The following is a 24,388-nucleotide window of genomic DNA, read 5'->3' as shown; positions in this document are numbered from 1 at the left end:
GTATAAAGGAAATGTAGTCCATTGAAATCCAGTAAGGTTATGCTTCCATGAATTTGTCTCAGTACTTTAGCTTTTAATTCTATTTTTAGCCCTGACTAGATGCAAGACTAAAAGATTTCACACACTTTTGCTGTGTAGTCACATATCGTTCCTGCTGCTTTTAGCTCTATTTCTGAGCCTAAGCTACCTTATAAATCCAATAGGTAGTTTCATTCATTTAAAGGGACTGGTTTAAATCCAGAATGAATGTGCCTTATGGGATCTAAACAAGATTGTGTAAAATTTTCAGAGGTGCTGAAGTGACTTTTGAGACCCGTTTTCCTCAAGTGACTCGGGTGTCAATGACTTTCAGCTGGACTTTGCTCCTAAATGCTGCTTAATGCCTATCTTTGAAAATAGGATGTGAACATCTAAGTCAATCAAGCACTTCCTAAAACCTTGCTCATATGTCTTTTGAAAGAGGAAGGACTTGTCTATTGATGTAAAATGCCACTTAGCTCCCTAATTAGGGAGCCAAATTATTATTTGACAGGATCAATTTAGCCTAATGTTAAATATTCAACTTCAGCATCAGAATTTGAGAGAACTGATCTGATGTAATATTCCTGTTTGAATGCGTTATTTCTAATTTTCTGTTTTTGACGTGTGGTATTTTCCTCTTTCACAGCATCACTGTAGACAATGTGGAAATATCTTTTGCGCTGAGTGCTCAGCAAAGAATGCCTTAACTCCTTCTTCTAAGAAGCCTGTCCGGGTCTGTGATACTTGTTTCAATGACTTGCAAGGATAACTGGTTATCTCAAATGATGTGTGTTACACTAAAATTAGAATTTCTGTTGATGCACTTCGTACAGCACTCAGACTACTATTCAGTTTGGACAATGATTGTAACACTTGGCAAAATTTAGTATATTTTAAAATGTTTATTGATACCAAGTAAAACTATTGTATTTTTTGTGAGACATGGGCTCAAATCATCCATAGCTTATTGCCATTTACCCTGGAAAAAAGATTTTATGTCTAGATTAGAAATACCCAGTTACTTGTAAATAAAGTTTAAACAGAGGAGTAACAATGTATTTTTTTATCTTTAATTTTTTGTTCAAAAGAAAAATGTTTATGTGATATTGCAGCTAATTTTTGTTTCCTTTTGAAATGAGGAAGTTGCAAAAATCTGCCAGGATTCTGTGTATCAAATATTGCTGCTTTAATGGCATAATTATAATTAAATTGTTGCATTTAACTGCATAGCTAATATTCTTTATAAACTACTAATCATTTTCTTTAGGACTTTCATGTTTGCCTCTTTCCAGTCCTACAATGAGAGCAAATAACAGAAATTGCATGCAACCTCATTGACCTCTGTAGGGTCTGCCCACATGCAGCTTATTGCAATGTCAGTGCCTATGTCATTGCCCAACTGCAGCATTTGGATATGGGGGCATTTTTACATGTACTGAATGGTTCCAGTATCTCTACAGACAAGGAAAGAACAGGAAAGCAAGTTTGGCTTCTTTCCTAGGAAAATTATGTATTCTCTCTCACTTTGATTTATTTGACCATCCCAACTATTTGCATCTGAGAGTGTTTATTTAATTTTTTTTTAGTTCTGTTCTTACCCTGGTCACAATGGAATTCCACAGAAATCCTTGGTTGGTCTTTCTATCAGCTTTCCTATGCTATATTTCCTACTAACAAGCTTTCTTTTGAGACTCCAAGAGGTTCACATGGTCTTGTTCCTTTCATTGCACTTGATGGAAGAAGCTGAGACCAGATTGTCCATAATAGAGCTGGTCTTTTCTGCTTCATCTAATCCTGTGGTGCTCAATCATTTCTTAAGCCCGGGTCTTGCTTGGTACAAGAGTTCCATTATTTGGCCTGCTCGTATTGATTAAAAATGCTGCTGTTTTATTTATAGAAAGGACAGTTGGGCTTAAATAGGAAAAAGGAATATCTTGAAAACCTGAAAAAGTAAGTATTTATTCTCCCTAGCTGTGACACAGAAGGTTTTAAAGCATTGCACATATACACATACCCCTTTTTAATGTGTAGGCAGGAAAAAAGGAATAAGTGCTTACCTACAAGTTTGATTTTTTTTTTTTTTTTGTCTGAAGATGGGCACTTGGTGCTTGTGACCCATTACAATTGGATTATTCCTTCTCAGCTTCCAAGAATGAAGGCTCCTCTTTCCTTTAAAGGTAAAACCTTTCCAGCATCATAACACAGTGCCAGCAGGTAGGGCTGTTCAGAGAAATTACGGTTTCTCGATCTCCTTTGCCCAAGGTAAGAAGATAAACTGTAAATTGTAACTATGAAAGATCAGCTGTCTCCAGGCAAGGGTAGCTTATTTATTTCCCATTTTCTCTCTTTAAACCAAAAATGAAACCTTGTGGCTAAGAAAGAAACCACTTTGAGGAAATCCTGAAATCCCTATATTCCTTTTTTGGAGATGTGTGTGTGTAGGGTGAGGTGAATGGGGATTTTTCTTTGGGGTGCAGCCTAGTGCAAGTTATGGGGTGGCCCAAATGGGGGTAGGAGGGTGTTCATAATGCAGTGGCTGCCTATTTTAGTTGAGAAAAAATTATGAGTAGACTAGCAAATTTTTACCTTATTCCCTTGTATGCGCCCCGTGCTTCCTCAGCCATTACAGATGGGAACTAGCCAATGGTGAAACCAGTCTCTGAGTGTGGCAGGGGAATGTAAAACAATGAAAGGAAACCAAAAAACCCTAGAACTGGTCATACTGGGGGACATAATATATGTGGCTTAGAGGTATGCACTAAAAACCAGGTAGCTGCATGGCAAAATTACTTGAATGATAGGCTGTTGCTCTACCAGCAACATGACCAGATTAATCCTGTAGGCCTGATGAATGAGATCTCACAAAAGAAGATCTCTGAAAAATGTATAGGCCTGGTTAAATCCTGAACTAATCTGTTGGGAAATAATGATATGAATGCTTTGAACCATTTCTTAGGTCATTCATCCAATCCTAGTTTTGCAGGAAATTTTAATTAAAGTATAATTTTCTTTAAACAGAATCCAAATGTTCCAAATGCTGCCTTTGTGCAAGGAAATCCCCTTGTTGTGCAGAGATAACTATATAAATGGATATTTTTGTAGGACAAAAATGTGGGTCAAGCATTGCCTCATTTAGGAAAAATTTATTTGTAAGGTTTTCAGATGGAAAAGGCCATGAAACTTACTAAATCTTTTAATCAATGTAATTGTTAGCAGGAACAAGTAATAGAAGACTTGAAGAAGATGCCCATTAAAAAGAAAAGATTTAGAGAATACTTGAAGCATCAAATTAGTCCATCTTCTACTAATCTCTTGTTGGTGTCTCAGCTGGGAGACCACTATAAAGAACTGGGAGATGAGGGTGCTGGTGTGGGGACAGGGGGAAACAGCTGGAGTGGGGAAGGAATAAGTCACAAGATTCCTCAGGTTTGGACCTTCAGAAAGCTAGGACTTGGACCCCATCATGAACACACCTAGAAGGCAGTTAGTACAAACATTGCTGCCCATGCCAAAAGACCACCAAGATAGCTGATACGCATAGGCAGAATTGGAATTAAGCTTTTCTCCTTCTAGGTTTCCTTTCATGTGTGCCAGTGGTCTAGCTTGCCTTCTGACAGAGCCTGACAGCAACTCCCATCCAAGCAACCTTAGTGAAAGCACTCTGTTGCGCCTATTACCAAATCTATCAGCTGCAGTGGCTATTCCAAATGGTTAGGATCTCACACTTACATGTAGGCATTAAAAGAGAAGTTCAACCCTTTGCTTCAGGGCTTTAAAGCTTCACTGAAATAATCTTACAACTCTCAGGATATTGCTACAGAAGCAAGAGACCTTCAAGCATGAATCCTCAAGCCCAAGTCTGCTTCTTTGCCCCTGTTAACAGCTCTCTATGTCTGTAAATGCTGGGGAGGTCAGAGGTGGCTGAAAAAAAGAGTCCACTTTTTTCTTAAGAGGCACATCATATGAACTACAGGAACAGCAAAAGCTGTAGTTGTGGAAGCAGCTCAGGTTGCGTCTTAACATGCCTGACATTGGTGCCCCATGGCACACCATGTTGGCTCCTAAACTGGAAGCTGTACAAGCCTATCTATGTAGTGGTCTGAGCAAGCTAATCAGTATCATTGTGTGACCATGCCAGTTAGCTGCTTCCAAGCTAAGCTGCCTGTAGTTTAGGAGGCAACCCATATGAAACAGGGACCACATGGTGGATATAATGTAAAGCAAGCCTGGTTGGATATAACGTAAAGGAACCTGCTGCTCGGTTCCTACCCCAAATAAGGCTTTCCTACTGTATTGCTGTACAAGGTGGGGTGGTGGAAGTGGCGCACTATTGTAACGTTGAGCCATGAACAAGAGCCCTTTAGTCTTAGTTGGATAAGCAGTGCTGGAAAATTTTGTCCTTTGATGCTGGTCTCCTGCAGGCTCCTGTTCTCAAAAAGTCCCCTTCTTACTGGGGGACCAGGGACAGAGGACTATAGAAGAAAAATTACAGTGGAATAAAACTCAGACTGGAGGGGTCTAGGAGCTGAAGAGGCTACTAGTAGTGGTTAGACACTGAAGAGTTACAAGTCCTTCCTCTCTAAATAGCTCTACCTTCTGGCACCACAGTGTCCTGTTTGAAAAGGAACGGGAGTCCTTGAAAGCTAAAGAGTAACCAAGGTATAATGGATCATGCAGTAATTGGTGCACACAAGGGAGAGCAATCTTGTTACTCTGATTTAGACCGGAGCTCCTTACTGGAAAATATCTTTGTACTGAAGCAGGAAAAGATGTGGGGGACGTAAGTGTGAAGGAACCTTGCCAATATTTGCAGTATGTTGCCAAAAACAATTGATTTTTTTCCATTTGCTTGTTGGAAGAGAAGTGACCGTCAAGATTCCCTGGAGAGCAGTAAGGAACTTTGAAAAACGCTAAAACGTTTGAGTAACTTTAAAAGTAATATGGGGTGAAAGTTTCTTGCAAAATTGAGAACGACATATGTGGCAATAGGAAAATGCAGGGACCTAAGACCAGAAGAAAAATGAACATGTCTGGAGGAGCAACGTGAAAGCTCTGTAATGGCAGTGAAGCTTGAAGACATTGAGAACCAAACTAGTGATTAAATGGAACCCCTCCCAGAAGCCCAGGAGGATCTTTTTAATATAAAATAAACAAAACAGCAATTTTGACAGCATTAATTTAGTTGTAGTTTGTCAATAGAGTATTGTCTTCTTGGCTGGAATGCTCACTAACTTATATAAGTAAATTCCCTTTGCTATAAAAGGGGAGCTGTATCCCTAATTCCTCAGCATTCAAGAGAAGAACATAATGCCAGAGCATACAGAACAAAAGAATTCACATAGGCGTCCAAAGCCATCTGCATGGTTATTGAACTGTCTTGATCAATTTTAATTTTCCAAATGGAAACTCCTGTTCTTGTCTTCAGTTCCTTAATACATTTTTTGAAATTAACACCTACATATAGTCTAACCAGAAATCACTATGTGATTTGCTTTTCAGAAATAGCAATAACAAGGAAATAAAATCCCTCAATAGAAATTTATCTTTGTGTCTTTGGGCTATTCCAAACAAAGTTTGTGTGTGTGTGCGTGTGTGTGTTGAGACACAAAGTTTAGACCCACCTGTAAGATTTTAAAATATTGGGGGGATGAAGGGCGGGGGGGGAAGAGCAGGGCATTTGGTAGTAAATGTAAACTATTTTTGCCTATGTCCAAGACATTGCTCAAATTTACTATGCACTCATTAGATAGCAGGTATGTGAGTATCCTTTCACTGGATTACATAGAGTACATTTTGACACTATATGGGAAAAATCTAGTGTTAACCATCTGAGAACAATGATGTTAAACCTCCAGCAAATCCTTTGCTGCTTTTTCCTACATCTTCCCACCCTAAATTAAACAATTCAGTCTTCATTGCCTGCATTTTAGGGATGGAAGGGGGTGGGGAGAATGATTTGTGGAGGGCATGTTCATTGTTTATATGTCAGCAGACCAGAGCTGGCAGGTCCAGATCTCCTGCTGTTGGCTTTATTGCAAAGTACTTTGCTGTATTAAGTTAAATCCCAATTCCTGGCACCAAAGGGACTTTAAAAGAATGTCTCACTGGGTTAGCAGAAACCAGAACTTTTTATAATCATGTCTCCCAAATGCTGCTTGTATAGAATTTGTCACTTTTGTAAGAAAATAAAAACCAACAAAAAATACCCAACCCACCACTTGATGCCATATATGATTTCATTTAAACTACCTCTCAGTGTAAAATCAACCAATTAGTCCAGTTTAATAGGGTTTCCGAACTGTAATGTTATGTAAAAGTTCTAGTGACTGCCAAATTTACAAACGTCTGTCACCAAAAAATTAACGTCTTTTTGTATGCGTTTATCCAATAGATTCAAACTATTGTAAACTCGGTTATATTCTTTTAATCTCTGTAGTTTTAGTCTTACAAACTCCAGTTATTGGGCAGGAAATAAATCATTGCCACAAGCTTTCATAGTTATGGTCTGTTGGACTTCCACCAGGTCTCATATACAGCTTAATTGTATGGCTTGATGAATGGTATTCTGTAATGGGTGCGTGCCACAAGTTATATTGTCTTGTTTGCCTCTCTTCTGAATTTAATGATCAGTTTATTGTCGCAGAAGTGAATATTGGGCATACAGTTTACTAATTTTCTGTATAATTGTATAAAATAGAATGGGAAAAATATTACGTTCTTACCCAGTATTTCTAGGTAATGTATTATGGATAGCCTTATAATGCAGTCTTACCTACAGAACACTGCACTTCTTTTAAACTGGATTATATGTTCATGGTATGTATTGGTAGACTTTGCATGAACATTCTTTTTCATCAAAGTTTTGATTGTTTATGTCCTACTTTCAGTGTGTTGTGTTTACGATTTGTGATCATGTAGTTGTGCCTTATTGTGAAAGGGTTTAGTCCAGTATGCACTGTAATTCCTAAACTCTGCGATTGGAAGGTGACTATAGTTGTGGACAAGAAAATGACACCATGCATCACCTAATTCTGTATAAAATATGATGGACGGCTGTTTGTTGAAATGTTACTCTTGTTTTCTAATCTGTTAAAGGAATGATAATAAAATTACATCTTTCTGATAGACTGGCTTTGTGATTCAGAATGATCTTATCCCGTCTTAAATGACAAAGCTACTTTAAACTGGATTTTATTAATCTGTAAATGAATTGTCAAAAAGCAAGCTTGGCTTTCTACTTTTTGATTTTGATGGTAAAGAAAGTTTTCACTGTACATGAGGTGATCATTCATTAATTCATTCCATATTTGTGTCTCATTTTTTCTCCATGCTCAACTAACTACTAGAGAATGCTGTTGGGTAGATTAGGTTCTTTGCAAGAGAACAGTAGGTCCTTCCTGTCATTGACTTATGCTTCTTTTGTTCAATATCTGTTGTAGTCTGGATTATCTTGGCATAAGTGAGAAATTTCAGTTTGCTTCCTACTCTAATTGGGAAGTCTTTCTTAGCAGGTGCTAGAGAACTCAAGACAGTATTAGAGTTTAAAACTAACAAAAGGAAGTTCTTTTTCACACAGTGTAGAATTACAGGTTGAAACCATTACCACCAGATATTGTGGAAGCTGACAGTTTAGATAAATTCAAAAAGGGATTAGACAAATTCTTAGACAAAAGGGGCATCAGTAGCTATCGAGCATGGGAGTTAGGGATACAGTCTCTGAATAAGAACTTCCTAGACCTTAAATGCTAGAGGCTGCAAGTGAGAAAGGAACAGTGGGGATCAGCCCTCATCTGTGATCACCTAGGTTTGTCTACCTTGGGCGTGAGCATGTGTACAGGCAGTCCTCGTCTTACAACGTTTTGAGTTGCAACATTTTGCACTTATAACATTTATAAATTGACACCCTGTTTCAACTTTACAATGCCGGTTTTGACTTTACAATGATTGATCCAATGCAACACCACACCAGCGAACAAGTTCACTGTGTCACTCATCTCCCTGGAGAACATCTGTCCAAACTTCCTTGGACACTTTTTCTTTAAGAAAGTGATGAGACTCCAGAAAAATCTGCAGCCAAGACTCCTGAGAAGATCCCAGCCAAGAACCCTTCAAGAAGTTCAGCCAAGTTGCCTCGAAGAAGTCCTTCCAAATCAATATGATTGCTATTTACAATATAAATACATTAATGTAGCTATATTACTCATCTATAATTGATTGAGTACAACATTCTGGGGTATTTTTTGGTGAAAATAGGGTATTGGGCCTTGATTGAGGAACCAATCCCCCATTTATAACATTGTTTCTTATGAGAAAATTGGTTTTGAGTTGCAACATTTTGACTTAAGATGCAGCTTTCAGAAACCAATTGTGTCATAAATCCGAGCACTACCTGTATTGTAAAATCATATTTGAAATATTGATGTCCTCCCTGGAGCTGCATTCATTCATTAGAGGTACTAGGGCTACTGTAGTTATGTCATATGAGATTTGTAGACCTGTAGTAGACTGAGCCACTCTTTCTCTTTCCTTGTGAATTGTAGGCAAAATTCTGTTCCTGAGTGTTGGGGAACCATGGAAAGACATTGGAAGACTATCAGCACTCAAGTGTTTTAGGGCAAGGGTGGCCAACCCATGGCACACACACTACAAGTGGCACATGCAGCAATTTGATAAAGGTATGCAGCAGATCCATCAGGGTTCAGGGAGAACTGCAGTTTGGGCAGGGAGGAGAGAGCAGAGCAAGAGATCAGACAGTGGAGCGGATCAGCATGGTGCTTGGGGAGGTGGCAAGGTTTATTTTGTGGTTTGCTGGCTAAAAAGGTTAGCACCCACTGGTTCAGGGCATGTCGGTATGTCCTCCAAGATGCATGTTCCCTATGAAAACTCCTGCAAATGAGGCAGTGTTGCTGCCTTAGTGCAGTGCTGAGTATGTCTTAAGTCTATTTATTGGCATAGAGCCTAAGAGTGGTGGTCAGCACCATTCTGAAGTGTCTACATTATTATCTTTTTGGGATTTAGCACATACAGAACAGGAGTGTTCATGGTCAATAGCTAACCTGGATGCAGAGCACCAGCACACTGATGGAAAAGTTAGGTTCCTTCAGAAGACCTGGATTAAGGACAGCACTAGAGTGTAAACACCAGTTAATTCTACAGTAATTGCAAGTATTGAGGCACTAAGCTGATTTCTACTGAATAATTCAAGTATCGTGTTTGAATTTTCAGCTTCATAGTGGTCATCAGTCTTGAAGTCATAGTGATTATCAGCTTTCATATATTTATCAGCTTTTCATCATATATTTACCATATTTTTTTCATATATTTATCAGCTTTCATATATTTATTCCCTTATATAATTATTCCTTATTTCATAGACATTAAGGCTGGAAGGGACCTCAGAAGATCATTGAGTCCAGCCTTCTCCCCCTGGGGCAGGAAGTCAGCAGGGGTCATAGGATCCCAGCAAGATAAACATCCAAATATCTCTTGAAGGTGTTCAAAGTAGGTGCTTGAACCACCTCCAGTGGGAGGCTATTCCAGACCTTGGGGGCTCGGACAGTAAAGAAATTCTTCCTTATGTCCAGCCTGAAACTGGCCCCCAGTTCTGTTCTGTGCACAGGGCAGTGCTGGCTGCTCGCCCTTGCAGTCATTGGAGACTGGGCCGGGGCCTTCTTCCAGGTGCTCCAGGGTGGGGAGATTGACCACCTCCCAGCTGGGAACATGGAGTGTGTAATTTTGAATTTTTCACTTACCTTCAGAAAGTGACCTGAACAATACATGTTTTAGTGAGATTGTAAACTTGGGACATAATCAATGAAGTGTATTGAATTGTAACATTTCAGCACAAAGTATATTTTGTGAGATGCAGCTATCCAAGAAAGAGGAAAAAGTAGCTCTCTAAGGCCTGGGCTGAGGGTCAATGAGGGCGTTGTTGCACAACAATTTTGGGTGTCTCCTGGAGCTCTTAATCCCTGGATTGTCCACATTAACATCTAAAACTAGTTTTAGGCACTCATTATGGGCATTTGTACACATGCTTGTGCTGCAGCACTGGGCACTTTTAAAACCGCCCGGGGCTGCAGCGCATGCATTTGTATAAATGGTGAAATACATGCCAGCGCTGAGGAAACGGTGGTGGTGGCGGCACGCTTTTGAACTAAAGCATATCAAAGGTGTCAGTTCAAAAGCACACTGCTTCCATTTTCTCAGCACTGATGTGCATTTTGCTGTTTCTACAAATGCATGCAACACAGAACTGAATGGGTCAGTTCACATAAGGAGCAGACTCCATTCAAGTCTGCTATGTTGTGCTGAATCCTGGTGTGTCGGAGCAGACAAAAAAAAAATTTGTATAAACGCCCAGTGTGACTGAGAATTATGCCACTCCAAGGCAGAATCATGTCTGATGTGTGTTATCCAGCTCGTGTTACACTAGGCAGTGCCTTAGTGTAAACACCCCAACCACTATCCCTTTCTGCTCTGGCCTGGTCTAGGCTCACTCCTCCCTCCCTGTCCTTCCCATTGCCCCAGATTCATGCTAATTGCTCCCCCACTTCACTTACTTGTGGCTGTCTGCACTCTGGGGGAGCAGACAAGGAAGGGTTAAACTTCCCACCCTGCCTGAGCCACTGCTGCTGCTCTTTGGGTGGGCCTAGCTTGGAGCAGAGCAGCAGCTTGGTGGTAGCAGCAGCACCTGGCAGGCAGGTTTAGCCATTCTCTGCCTGCTTCACCTAAGACGGACAGAATTGGGGGGGAAGGGGGGAAACCTGAGGGACAGGAAGGGAGCCCCAGAAGGGATGGTGAAACTGGGGGGAAACCTCAGGGGTTGCAGGGGGGAGCCTTTACTTTTCAATCCTCTAGGACCCTGGTGGCCTGAAGTGTGACTGCTCCAAACTGAAGCTAGTACTGACAGCAATCAACATTTGTGTGGCTCAGTGTAATGTGTAACAAAGTCCTGATATAGAATCAGAGTTAGTTATTTTAGAACCACAGGGGGGCTGGCATCCTTTCTAAGTTGCGGGCTGCAACATCCTAGCACCCAGCTGGTATATACTAGGTAGATTTGGCAGTGCATCACCAGTGGTAGGGGCTGGGGGGTGGAGGAGTTTCCTTCATCCACGCCAGGGCCAGGAGCTGGGAACTGCACCAGCACCATGTTTCCCAGCCCCATGCTTCTTGACTAGGGAATGAGTGCAGGTACCAGCCACAGAGGAGCTGTGCCATAAGTGGGCAGCTGATGATGGCATTCACACTGTTGCTACTTGTCCCAGTCTCGGTTCCCAGCTGCAGAATGGGCAGTACGGAGTTGGGCTGGACAGCTGGAAGCTGCCTTCATTTCACCCTGCTGTAGCTGCAGCTGGAAGCTGGCCAGCTCCAGCTTAGTTCCAGGCAGAAGGGAGAAGCAGCAGTAATGTGGGTGCACCTACCAGCTGCCTGCCCCCGGTGCACCCCTCACTGCCCAGCTCCAGCACGGGTGCAGGCAGTGGTGTCTGGCTCCATACCATATCCAGTGTCTCTATAGGCTATGTTTGGCCCATGGTTCATATGTTGCTGACTCCTGGAATAATATATTTGGGAGGGAAATCTCAGAGGTTAAATCAATTGACCAATTGATCAGAAATGAAACACTGGCATTTTATTCTTTCTTCAAATAAAATAGCCACAGGACAAAAGGTTTTTCGTTCTGTTTATGTACATTGTAACATTTTGTAGTTCACTCACACAGGTTATCTGGGATGTGAGGAGGAGATTTTTCAAAGGCACAAAAGGCAGTGAGGGGCCCATCTCCCACTGAAAATCTATGGGAATTTAGGACCATTTCTACCTTTTACAAATCTGCCCCTATAAGTAAAGTATTAATGCAAGTAATACTTGTGATGCACTAGTTACTAGCTAGGAAAGCCTATACATATATTCAACCACAGCTACAGATCCTTAAAACTTAAATGTTATGGAATTTATTAGGACAGGGGAAGTGAACTCAGAAATATTCCTTCTTGACTTTCTTAGTTGCATTCTCCGAGGTGCCTTTCTCTTTGTTCTCCATGGGGTGGTAACAGCACTGCAGCACCTCTCTTCTACCAGGGCTTAGTACAGACAGTCACAAAGCCCAAGGCTGATTCTGATTCAGTCTTTGCAGGTTAGTTTAAGCTGCAAAGTTTGAACCAATAAGCAAATGAACAGACATTCACTTTTGATTTGGGAAATGCAGCCACATGCCTGCAATGGCTCATGCCAGAAGCCAGAGGTGCTACAGCATGGCTTTCTGGTAGGTAGCCAGCATGAGCTGTATGCTCGCTCCTTCTTCCTGCTGCCCCTGAGTTATTTGGGTTTTGCAGTGCACAATCGCACCAGCAGGGCTCTGCAGGGTTGCTCATCACTTCCTCTTTCTGCTTCCAGTTGCCTCTGGGTTTGTAGTGCACAGTCGCAGCCAGCACTAAGTAAGCAGGTCAGGGCGACTGCATGCTCAGGGGAAGGGGAGTTTAACCCTCCATCCCTGGTTTCACACCCCAGCAGGGGGTTGAACCAGGAAGGGGTTTGGGACAGAAGTTTCATAAACTGGTTTGACCCAAATCTGTTAAGTTTGATACTACATTCAACCAGATTTACCTTAAACCAGTTTCAGCCTTTTTGAAACTGGTTTATGTGCACTGAACTTCTGTTCTGTTACAGGTTTAAACCAGTTTCTGATCACTTCATCTGGTTTATGTATAACTTCTGGCCCTAGCCCAGAAGTTTCCTCAGAGCTGGAAGTGCCCTTGAGCTTTTTCTGGTACTGACTCTCTTTAATCTTTGTTTCATTCTTTTTCTCCTGTGGCCAAAAGTCCCCACCTTGATCCCCAACTAGTCGAGTTCATGCCCATCTTTTAATAAACTGAAATGAGAAGAAATAACTTTGTTACCACCAGTTTAATTGTCTCAAACTGGATCTGTCAGTTTAGGATTTCTCCAATTTAAATTTCAGAGGATTCAGCTGCCAAAGAAAAAATGGAGCTTTTCTTAGTTTCATGCGTCTTGGCATAATTGGAGACTGCAGTTTTTATCTGTGACATCCATGTTTTCTGTGACAAGAAAAAATGATACCTGATAAACCTTAAAAACCATTAAATAATTATAATGCATAGACTTCTGGAACTTTTAATTGATAGTTCGATGTTGTTTGGGGCCCTCTTTCATGCCTTAATTCTAGAATAAAGGCTAGGTTATAAGCGAAATACTCCAGAACTCTGGCATCCAGATTCTTTGCTCTGCTAAGGTCACTTTACATTGGATAGGCAGGCTGTACGAAGTGAAGTGACCTTACAAAACCAGACAGACCAGTGGTGAATCCCCTTTGCATAGAGAAACACTGCATCCCCACTTCCCAGCACCACAGCAAGAAATAGAGTTTTTTTTTCTCTTGATCTTCCACTAGATTAAGATATGTTACAGATGTGGTAAAGCAGGATACTTGTGACTGGCCAGTTCATCAGGGATTAGAGAGGTGTAGTTGGGTATCTCTCAGTTATCACTCCTAGTGTCTAAACACAGCTCTCCTGTAGGTGAGAACTGGAGGCTTGGTTCTCTTTACTACAATGTGAGGGGTTCCCTGCCCCTCCACCCAGTGATACCAGTTATCCAAAGATAGAGCTTTTTCATTGGCCTTCTGGACTATATATAATATAATGGCCCTGTGGGGCCAGCTGAGTGGTGTGGGGCTACTTCACTGGCTGGATCAACCCCTCTCCTTCCCCAGTGAAGAGTGATGAAAGTGATCTGATGAAAAATGTCTTTCATTCAAAAGCTTGTCTAACTCTGTCCCTACTATCCAGTTGGTCCAATAAAAGATATCACCCTAAGAAATTCTTGCCTCTTGCATAATTTCTGGACCATTGTGGCTACAGCATCACTCTTACATTGCCATTGTATTCTTGACACTGCAAGGCGTGTTGTCTGCCATGAATGCTGCGTACCCCTGGACACTGGGGGGGCATGATGAGCTCCCACAGGCAGCAGTGGCACTGTCAGTGGTGGGAGCGTGGCAGCAGTAAGCGGAGAGCTCCTGCAGGCAGCCACAGTGCTGTCGGGTGGGGGTGAGCACCGACCAATAATCAGCGACCACTTGCAGATGCTGCTATCGACGGTGGCCACCAGCAATTGTGGAGTGGACTGCCCGCAGACGCCACCAGCAGTGTCAGTGGCTGGGGGGGAGGAATCAGTGACCACCTGCAGGTGCCTCCGACAGTGTTGGCAGTGCCTTTTTGCAGGGGGTGCACTGCCATTCTCAAGGGTGCATGTGCACCCCCTACACATCGCCAATGTTGTCTGCTGATTAGTGACAGCACAGTGTGGGCAGCTTGGTACGTGGATGGGATTTGCATCCTTCCCCGCTCTGCTAAAGTGTCCTTGTATAACATTTGATTCACCTTTCACTCTCACGTGTCTGCAAAGCATGTCTGACTGGACTCATTAGTGGAAAAGGAACAAGAACATCTCAGAGAATGCAGTAGACTTCAGAGCTGGCTGAGAATTTTGGGGCCTTTTTTGAATAAGGAATATCAATGAGAATGCAGCACTCTTGCAATTTAATGGCTCTCATACTTGAGTAACATTTGGGGTACCCCATCCACTTTAAGGCTCTGCCAGGAGATTTCAGATACCATATGGTCTTTACTTTTTAAACCCAGCTGTAACTGGGTTAATTGCACAACAGCTGTAAGTGTTAAGGCCTGTTGATTCTCAGAAAATTTGCTGATTGTGAAGTGTATGTGTGCTTGCTTGCTTATTAGCAGTTGAAATTAGGCCAGCTCAGTTTACACAACCTGCATCTGATGTTATTGTAGGTTTCCGGCTTTATAAAAGGATGTCCTTTTGTTTTCACCACATTACATTGGTATCAATTAGTAATGCAACTGAAACTTAATAGCAGGACTTTATTGGCCAGACTGATATAGCAGGACTCTAAGATGGTGGATATAATTGGGGGTGGGGTGGGGTGTTGTACTGTAGTTTCTAATTAGTTTCAGTACACATACCAGATGGAAAATAGTGACTTAGAATTTATTACATTTCTCTGGTAAATACTGTCTACCATGTGCTGCATTTTTAAAGCATTAGTGTTACTTGAAAGTCTAATTTTATTATTCCAGATGCTAGTGAATGAAATAAATATAGCTAATAAACCAATCTTTTTATCTTCTGTGAAGCATTAAGCCCACTTTTAGATTACTACAGATACAGTCTGGTGTGCAAATTAAGAGAAATTCATATAACCTTATAATCAAGCGAGTTTTCTCAAAAGACCTATGGGATTTTATACCATGCACGTTGAAGCATAGTTTTATAGATGTGCATAATATGTGTGCAAAATATGATAATATGCACTTTGAAAATATGCTCTGGGGTGATTAAACTGACAGTGTTAGTTTTACGATCTGAACAGTATTACGTGACAGTCGTTTGTCTCTTTTGGAAGGGCTCACTTTATCGACTCCTGACTTTCAGAAACCAAATCTTTTAAGACAGGGGTTCCCAACGTTTTTATGCTGCGGTCCAGCAAACCTTAGCCCAGCAGTGGCTGCAGCCCAGCAAACTGTGGCCAGAATTTCTGGCTGGAAGATAGGTAAGGATACCCCAACCCTCCAGGTGTGTGGGTGGGCCAAACCCTTTGCTGCCGCGGGCCCACAGAAGGAGCCATAGCCTTTCCACCCAGCTCTGGGGGGCCATGGTTTTCCAGTTCATGGCCACTTCCGGTCTGGCAGCTGACCGGGCTGTGGACTGACAGCCACCCCACCACAGCTTGGGGATTGAGAAACCCCTGTTTTAAGAGATCAGACATTGAAAAGCCAGCAAATAATTGTAACCTATTGTGGATACCAATACAATCGTGGGACAGGTAGCAAAATGAGAAATTCCCTAATGCCTGGAAGACTTTCTTTCATGTAAGAAAGTAAACAGGATCATCTTTTTGTCAAACTATCATTTAAATAAAACTTTACATGTAAAAAAGCTCTTGTAAGATACTTACCTTGAGAGGCTCTGTCTGTGCTTGTAGTAAAAAGACTGCTATACATTGCTGGTATCTATTTTCATGCTGTATTAAAAAAGCATGCCGCAGGCCAAAGACTGAAAAAATAACAGATATAGATGAGAGAGTGTTATCTGACATAACTGCCATTCTAAAGGCCTGTCAGACTGATTTCAGGTATAACAGACCTTGGTTTTCATCAGCTTTTACTGATTTATTATTAGAGAAATGTACAATGGCAAGTTTAATGTTAAACTATAGAAAAAAGCTTCTGTTTCAAGTTGATTCTGCAATTAACTGCTGTTGAGTCTTTTATTAGGAATGAAAATGATTTGAAGAATCATTTGGGAGTTGGACTAGATGACCTTCTGAGGTCCCTTCCAACCCTAATTCTCTATAACTCTATGAAGGTGAAATTCTGTGTAGGAGCTTGAAAATCCTGGCAGGAGACTCTGCTGAATTCCCTAGAGACAAAGCTGGTGTGTGGTCTGGGTTGGGTATTGTGAAGTCTTTAGGACACCATTGTAACCTCATGACTCCGGGTTGCCCAGGGCCTGGAACAATCTCAGGTGTAACTTTGGGACATGGATAAATGTGTTTGGAGCAAAAAAGGGAACATTTCAAAAGGGGAGCTGCTTATTGGCGGGGGTGGGGGTATGCGGCAGCTGTTAAGTTCTAACAGTTCCATGTGGACCAGTTCGAAACAATACAAATATAGCAAAACAGCTCCAGCTTTGACACTGTTTTGTCCAGGGTTTAGGTCAGAGCTATTTTGCTACATTTGTATTGCTTCTGGCTTGTCCATGTGGAATTATTAAAACGTTACAGCTCCTGCATGGTTTGGAGTATGATCCTATGATTTGATTGCCCACTCCTGCCTTGAAATAGTTCCAAATTAGGGCTGTGAGAAACTTCAGTCCCTGACTTGATTTGTCAGAGATTCGGTGGTCGAATCTCTGAATCTGAATCAAATCAGGAGACCTTTTAATCTCTCTGAATTGAATCAGAACCCTCCAAATTGATTTGGAGAGATTTGGAAAGATTCAGTGATTCAAACACAGACACGGCTTTAAATGTTTTTTCTACATACCTCAAGGTAGCAGGCAGCTCGTGAATGCTGAGATGCTGGGGCGGATGGATCGTCCCACAGGAGCATGGGCCCCCCCCCCCAGCACACTAGGCAGCAGACCCAGAAGCGGACCAGAAACACTTCCATTCTGCTTCAGGGGCCACCGGGGAGCATGCTGGGCCCACCTCCATGCCCCCACTGGCTCAGTGACTGGTGCCTCTTGGGTCTGGGGGGGCATCCGGGGGTCCCCCCGCAGCCAATTGCTGAGCTGAGGGTACGGGGGGGGGTGCAGCATGCTCCCCTGAAGACCCAGAAGTGAACTGGAAGTACTTCTGGTCCACTTCTGGGTTCACTGTCGAGCATGTGAGGCCCTCCTGCGCTCCTGTGGGACGCTTCATCCACCCCACCGTCTCAGTGTTCACAAGCCATGCCTGGTACCACAAAGTATGTAGAAAAAATGTTTAAAGCTGTGTCTATCACTGAATTCCTGATTCTCCCAATCAGCATTGAGTCTTCAGATTCGGATTCAGCTGAATCAAATCAGAGACGGTGATCTGAATCAACAAACTGAATCACTGTCCCCGATTCGGGCCAAGTCTGAATCCGAATTGAATATGGTCTGTTTTGCACACCCCTACTCCAAATGTGTGTGTGTGTCTGTATTCTTACTTGGAGGCCTGTGGAAATAAAGTCAGCTGTTCCAGGCTGCCCCAAAGGTTGCAGCCCTGCGAAGTCTATACCACAGCCCCGTATGCTGCGGCCTGTCCCCCCACATAGGTAATCATGTGTTTTGAGAGAGAGGAAGCATCAGTTTTCCTACCTGCTCCTAAAGATGTTGCAGATTCTTATTAGTTTATTAGTATTGTGTAGTGACTTCTGTGCAGATGTTCATGCAGAGGAGCCTCTGCTGTTGCATGAGTTCATAGTGAAACAGGACTACAAAAGGTATTGGTTCAACAGAACATTTAAGCATGTGCTAATGTTTACATGTGTGTCTAGACTCACCACTGTTCAAAGCATGTGCTGAAGCATCTTTAATTTGAATGACACATCACAGCTGTACTTTTTGGTTTTTATTTTTCAGTGGTGGACACAGGGGGTTTCCTTTACCCGGCATGTTTGTGGGGGCAGAGCTTCCAAAGAGGGGCTCTCGAATAAGAATCTGGAGATTAAGGGTAATGTTCTAGGTTTGTTGGTAGAATTCACCAAGACTTCCATGGAGCCAGGATTTTGTACCAAGTACTTAGTTATAAAGGTGGGGATAGTGGCCACGTGGATAATGTGTCTATGTTGTGGCTTCAGAAGCATTTGTCTCCGCCTTGCTCTGGTCTCTTGCCAAAAATGGCATTCCCCCTGCCCATCTCCATTAAGCTTGGCCATCTGGGCTGGGGTGTCAAAAGCAGCTGAATGTGAGGCTAGCCATATCACACATCTTGGTGGACTTGTTATGTATAGATATTGGTGAGCCCCAGCTTTGCTGGGTTCAGGCAGCCTTCTGATTTAGTCTGAGAAGGTCAAGTGGGGATTTTTCCTGCTGCTGGTCTACAAATTGGCCTCTTTTTCCTCCCTTAGCCATGTCCAGGGGCTGCCTCATGGCACTGAGCCTTATTGTGTGGGCTGGATTCATTTAATTGTTTTACCCCAAGCTCACAGTGATACAAAATAAAAATCTGGCCCATTTATTTCATATTCCATACTATTGGGAGAATAGGGCAAAATTCAGTTTGGAGAATGAGGGGAGGAATCGTCTCCTTACTAATGGTTCCCTTGCTCTGATGACTTCTACCAGACATCCCAGAGAGCAATGCAGAATGCTAGCTGCTAGGACAAGCCTTCTTTCTAAGTGTACTGTGTGTGATGAATTGCCTTATCTACTTATCTAGCCTGCATAGTTTGCTATGGAGCAGTGAGTTTTTATAGAATATGTTGGTCTTTTATATAATGACACTCATCTGAATGTCTCCAAACACTCCAGGCCTCAAATGCAGAAGACTCCTTGGAGCCACCAGCAGGTAAAGCGATATATAATATTATTTTTATAGTTAGGAAAAGAAAGGCATGGAGTACTAGATTACTGGCCCAAATCAATCAACACAACAAATGCATAGCAGCACTGGCATGGGTAGATCCAGGATGGTAGCAGCAGTGGTGTAGCCACAGAGAGCTCATTAGTCATGTACCATGCAGCTGAAGGGGCTGTGGCTGCAGCCCCTTGCTTTGATCCTAGGTCATGTGTAGATGAAACGAGAGGCATATGTGCATGACACTTTAGTGGGCTAAATGCTTTTGCACCATTTTAATGGTGTCGGTGTTTGCATGCTGCAATGACATATTGCGCATTAATTCCAACCACTGTAGGAAATTCGGCGGTGTAATGCGCCTTAAATGACTCCTTTGAGGAGTTTTATTTTGCTGCCCCTACAGCTGTGGAGCAAAGCACCAGGCTCCGTGCGGCTCTGCTGCAGGCAGCCTGGCAGCAGCCCGGGAAGGCAGGCTCTGCCCAAGAAAAGTGGTGAGCCTGATTTTTCTCCTCCTCCTCACTCCCTCGGAGCCTGCCTACCTGAGTTGCACAGGGGCCCAGTGCTTCCCTCTGTGGCTACAGTGCCCCCCGGGACTGCCTGAGCCAGGTGCCTGTGAGCGGATGCTGCCTGGGGTGGGGGGCTGCTGCTGCCAGTCCTCCCCCCCACACCCCTGTAGCCCAGGGAAGGCAGCTTGCCTTCCCCTCCCCATCAGAGGCAGGTAAGTCAGCAGGGTGTGTGCATGACACAGGGGTTTAATCAGCCCTAAATTGAAGTGGTATTTTTTAAAACCCACCGCTTCAATTTAGGGCCCCTGTTTCATCTACACACGGCCCTAGATGCTAGTGAGCTCTCAGCAGCCCACGCTGGATCCCCACCTCACATGTCCTCTGAGCTTTGAGTTCACCAGCTTGAGTCTGTCCCAAGTTCCTACTTGTATACAGCTCCGGAGCCTGCTGCTTCCCCTCCTCTTTGGGGATGGGAGGGCAGGAGGGGAAGAGCAAAGGGAAGCAGGGATTATGGGCTGAGCTTGTGCCCACCAGCGGTGAGCTTATATTGCTTGTTGCACTGAAGAGCAGATGAACTATGAGAGCTCACTGGTTGTGGGGCACATAGGCAAGGTTTCCACCATGCTGTCTCACCATCCCTGGATCTGCCCCTGAGTTATAGCCCCATTGCTCAGAACTCCTGACTCCTAGTTCTGTGGCCATTAATCAATGCAGCTAGACTATTTTTAAACATGAAATGTTCTGAACTACTCAGCGAGGCCCTCAGTAACATTCATGAAAAGGAATGAATGGCAGCAATGATTATTAATTTTTAATACAGCAGCATATCTATGTCTACAGGGCAGGATTCCTCAAAGTCGCATGTAAGTTTTTCTTGAGAGAGAGATAATAAGGAATTGCAAAGATAACGTCCAGAGTGGAATGTTAAAAGGAAAGCAAATGCCAAATGAAAAGATATGTTGCCGCTTACAGATATTCAAAGATGGATTTCCACAACTACATTTAACTACTAAGTTATATCTCTAGTACATAGTCCTGGCATTTCAGTATAGCTTTGCCTTTAGGGAAAGCTTTTTAGCATTATGAGGGTAATATTCTACCTCTCATTGGACTGATATGTGGCAGGCTTCAGGCTAGAATTATACTGAATAATTAAAGAGCTCTTGTCTACAGAGAGAATTCTGCCAAGATAAGGGTACTACTTCCTTACTACTCCAATGGCATATTACCCTATTCTCTCTCTGGATGCTGTTTTCAAACCGGATTCGCCATCAGTAATATGAAGGACATGGTGTACTTATTAGATTTAAAAATCAGGCTTTTAACAGTTTAATTTGAGTGACCTTGACGAGTCACAACAGCCCAGGACAAATACACCTGAGAACGTTTCCAAAAATATTAAATGCTCAAGACTTATCAGTCCATCCATAAAACTTCAAATAAATGTTCATTATTACCAATCCCTGTTTTCACATGAATGTTTAACTCTTGGGCTAAAAAATCCATTTTCTCTTATTTTTATAAATCCTGGACTGATACTTTTTTTTTAAAGTCAGGGTCACAAAAATTGACTGGAATTTGAACACTGGGGGGCCATTTTTTCTGTGTTTTTGTAGTGCTAAATGCAGTTGGCCTTGGATAGGACTGCAGATCTACAATGTCACTACTGTATAAATATATAATAATAAAGGCTGTCATGGGTATAGCCCATATTAAGCAGTGTGTGAAGATAAATGCTCTTCAGTTTGCTTATGAAGGAGGTAGTTTTTTTTTTTTCCTGAGGCTGTGAAAATAAAGCCTCAGTGGGTACATCTGCACATGATGTTAACAGCACAGTGGCCTAAAATACTGTGCAGCAGTGCATCCCAGTACGAACAGTGCTAATACGCTACTGTGCAGTATTAGCCTACTGTGCAGTAGCATCATTTAAAAGGCATTTGTTGGCGCTACTGCACAGTAACTCCAGTTACTGTGCACTTATTTAGTACTTGATTATACAAGTACTAAATTAAATGAGCATTAACTACTGTCCATTAATGAACATGTAAGCACACCCAGTGAAAGGATCTTTTAAGTTTGAACCATTTCAAGCATTGCCTGAAGTTGGAAAAAGGCTTGCTGACCATTGAGAGTAGGGGGCTTTTTTCCAGCTACATATAATCATTAACCAGCAGAGTTATTTGGGGAGGGGGAGGAGGAAGAAGAGGAGGAACCATGTAGTGGTATTTGTATTTAGTAACTGAGCTGTGATTAAAATATTAACTACAGAACCCTGCCAATAAATACCTTAATTTAATATCAGCCAGCAGGATGACACTCTACTGTGATCAGAGAGGGAGGCAGCTAGCCATTTTAGTCTGGAGTCAGTCAGAAGGTTTGCAAAAGCTTGTGCTCTATGTCTTATTTAGTTACTCTATAAAGGTGCATATTAACTTTGCCTTCTGATTTTACTGTGATACCAGTATTGGAGACTGGCTGAGTCAGTCAAACCCTAGGTACCTTTTAAACCAGAGACTTTTTGCATATGTTTATGGGTGAGACCTATTTTTACAAGCTGTCAGCACCTTTTGTCTGAGCAGGTACCTTGCAATAATCTGAATTCGTAATGAATTTAGTATGAAAAGACTCTTTATGGTTAAGATGCTCTGATCAGAAGCCACTCTATCTGTCATGTGATCTCCTTCTCCTCCACTGTTACTTATTAGGCATCAGAAATTGTTCAGAAATTGAGACGCACACAAAAACACAGACAATTACCATATTTACTCAAATCCAATACAAGATTTTTTTCTCCCCATTTAACAGAAGTTTCTTGTCTTGGATTAGAGTACAAGGGGGTGGGGAAGCAGCTCTGACTCTGGTTCAAACCCAGGTTCAGAGTCAGAACTGCAGCAGCCACCTACTTCCCACACCCTGCAGCCTCTGAGCTCAGAGCTGCTGCTGCCACAACTACTGTTGCATGGCAGAGCCAGGGCAGGAGTGACCATGAGCTCTGTGCCCTGGGCCAGAGTGGAGCTGGAGCCACTAAGGGTAACCAGTGGGGAGGGAGAAGAGGCAATGGGGGTGGGGGAGCAGGTGGGAAGGGGCAGGAGACATGGTGGGGGGGGAGGAGTGAAGACAGTGGGCAAAGGAAGGAAGGCAAGTGCTATATGCACTTGTTACTTGTTATAACTTCCCATGTATAGAATCTAATTACTGGGGGATCATCTTAAAATCAAAGTAGTCTTGGATTCAGGTAAGTATGTTATTTCCCTGAGGTTGCTAAGGCCTTTGTGGTATGTTGTGCCAAAGTCCATAAATTTCTCATAGGGCCTTAAGGGGTGCTTTGTGACCTCTGGACAATGTTCTTGTGGCCGTTTTAGACTTATCAAGTGGTTGCCTGAGGTTGCAAGGGGCTGGGCTCTATCATCTGGATGGTCCCATTTGATGCTGGGTTTACACTATTGTGTTGTCCCAGAGAAGGAAGTTAATTGACATTCTTATATGAGCTTTTCTGATCTAATATTTTATGCCAGTATACTAATGAGGTGAAGGAAGTTCTTGGATGCTTAGGGTTTGTGGGCATGATCGAAGAGGTAAGCCTGTAGGGATGGCCCAAAAGTGAAGAAAGCAGGGACTTCATGTCCTGGGAGATAGAGGTGGTCCCATGCAGCGTGACTACTGGCATAGAGACAGGAGCAGGAGAAGGAGCACTAAGTTCTTTCTGTACTGATGTATAGAAGGGAGTAAAAGCATGACAGATGAGATTTTAATGACTTGTTCTTGGATCTGCTGCACCTTTTACTCATATTCTGCTTCTGCATGAACTGTACTGCTAAAGCATCCCAAACTACTTGTGACTGAGATGTTTCTCAAGCAACAAGATGCTGGTATGCCTGAACTGGCACACCTGAAATCACAGAGGCAGGGCTGTCCTTGCCTTTAGCCCCTGGCTACAGGTCAAGTGACATTCTGTTTGGTTTCAAGTGGGTTGGTAAGGAGATGCATTACACAGATGCACAGCGAGGTGGTGTCTGTAGCATGTTTCAGAAGCCCTTATTTTCCCCCCGCTAGTGCAAATGCTTTTTTTCTCCCCTTAAACTTTTTCTTTACTTCCTGTCTTGAGTAGTGCTGAATGCTGGCAAATCAGGATAAATCTATTTCAAGGTTATCACAATTTCTATGGTGAAATTACAAACTCGCTCTTCCACAGTGCTGAGCAGAGGGGGTGCAGGCATGGCCAGGCCCCAGCAGGATGTACTGATTAGGGAGGGGTCTCCCCCCGCCCACTGCTGCTCCTGACCAGCGAGGCAGCCAACATTTAGTTACACAGCAGGGAGTTACATGGAGTTAACATAGCATTTAGCACCCCATCAAAACAAAAACCTTTCTCACTAGTTCAAGTTCTTCTTAAACAGCTTGTTCCAAGGAAAGAACAGAGGGACATTACCAGCTACCTGTTGATTAGCTCCAAAAAGCTCTAAGCAGACAGCATCCTGTCTGCCTTTGTCCTGTCTGCCTTATGCAGTCCCCTCTCAGCATTAGTTAGCATACCACATGCTGGCTATGTCCGCGGTGTGAAAGAGGGGAGGGGAGGAATCCCTGCATGGGCAGGGGGTGGGACAGGATGAAGCCAGGCAGATGCTGCTGTGCCTGCAGTCTCTGCTGGAACTCCAGCTGGGGAGCAGAGGGGCAGGGCCAGCCCTGCTGTGGAGCAGAGAGCCCCACCCAGGGCTGCAAAGTCTCTGGGATGCTGGAAGACTCTGGTTTAAGTTAAACCAGGAGG

At 42.9% G+C, this 24,388-nt stretch overlaps 2 protein-coding genes across 4 annotated transcripts in view; one reads left to right on the top strand and one right to left on the bottom strand.

Annotated features, from left to right (window-relative positions):
* EEA1 (early endosome antigen 1) overlaps nucleotides 1–7,146 on the top strand; it is a 114,582-nt gene extending 107,436 nt beyond the window's left edge. For both annotated transcript variants that reach the window (XM_090042682.1, XM_090042681.1), the window contains one exon: nucleotides 668–7,146. In XM_090042682.1, coding sequence (XP_089898808.1) covers nucleotides 668–790 — 123 coding nt within the window. In that variant the 3' untranslated portion in view covers nucleotides 791–7,146. The remainder of the gene's footprint in view (nucleotides 1–667) is intronic.
* Nucleotides 7,147–11,660: 4,514 nt separating this feature from the next.
* The window catches only part of PLEKHG7 (pleckstrin homology and RhoGEF domain containing G7), a 65,161-nt gene continuing 52,433 nt past the window's right edge, over nucleotides 11,661–24,388 (bottom strand). For both annotated transcript variants that reach the window (XM_090042680.1, XM_090042679.1), the window contains exons 16-17: nucleotides 16,028–16,125; nucleotides 11,661–13,082 (exon numbers count right to left, since the gene is read on the bottom strand). In XM_090042680.1, coding sequence (XP_089898806.1) covers nucleotides 12,975–13,082; nucleotides 16,028–16,125 — 206 coding nt within the window. In that variant the 3' untranslated portion in view covers nucleotides 11,661–12,974. The remainder of the gene's footprint in view (nucleotides 13,083–16,027; nucleotides 16,126–24,388) is intronic.

This window comes from Crocodylus siamensis, chromosome 4 (assembly GCF_052110815.1).
Source record: "Crocodylus siamensis isolate JL-2025a chromosome 4, ASM5211081v1, whole genome shotgun sequence".
In the NCBI taxonomy this organism is placed as follows: Eukaryota; Metazoa; Chordata; order Crocodylia; family Crocodylidae; genus Crocodylus; species Crocodylus siamensis.
The sequence above is the reverse complement of the archived record's forward strand: the minus strand, read 5'-3'. Positions and strand labels throughout refer to the sequence as shown.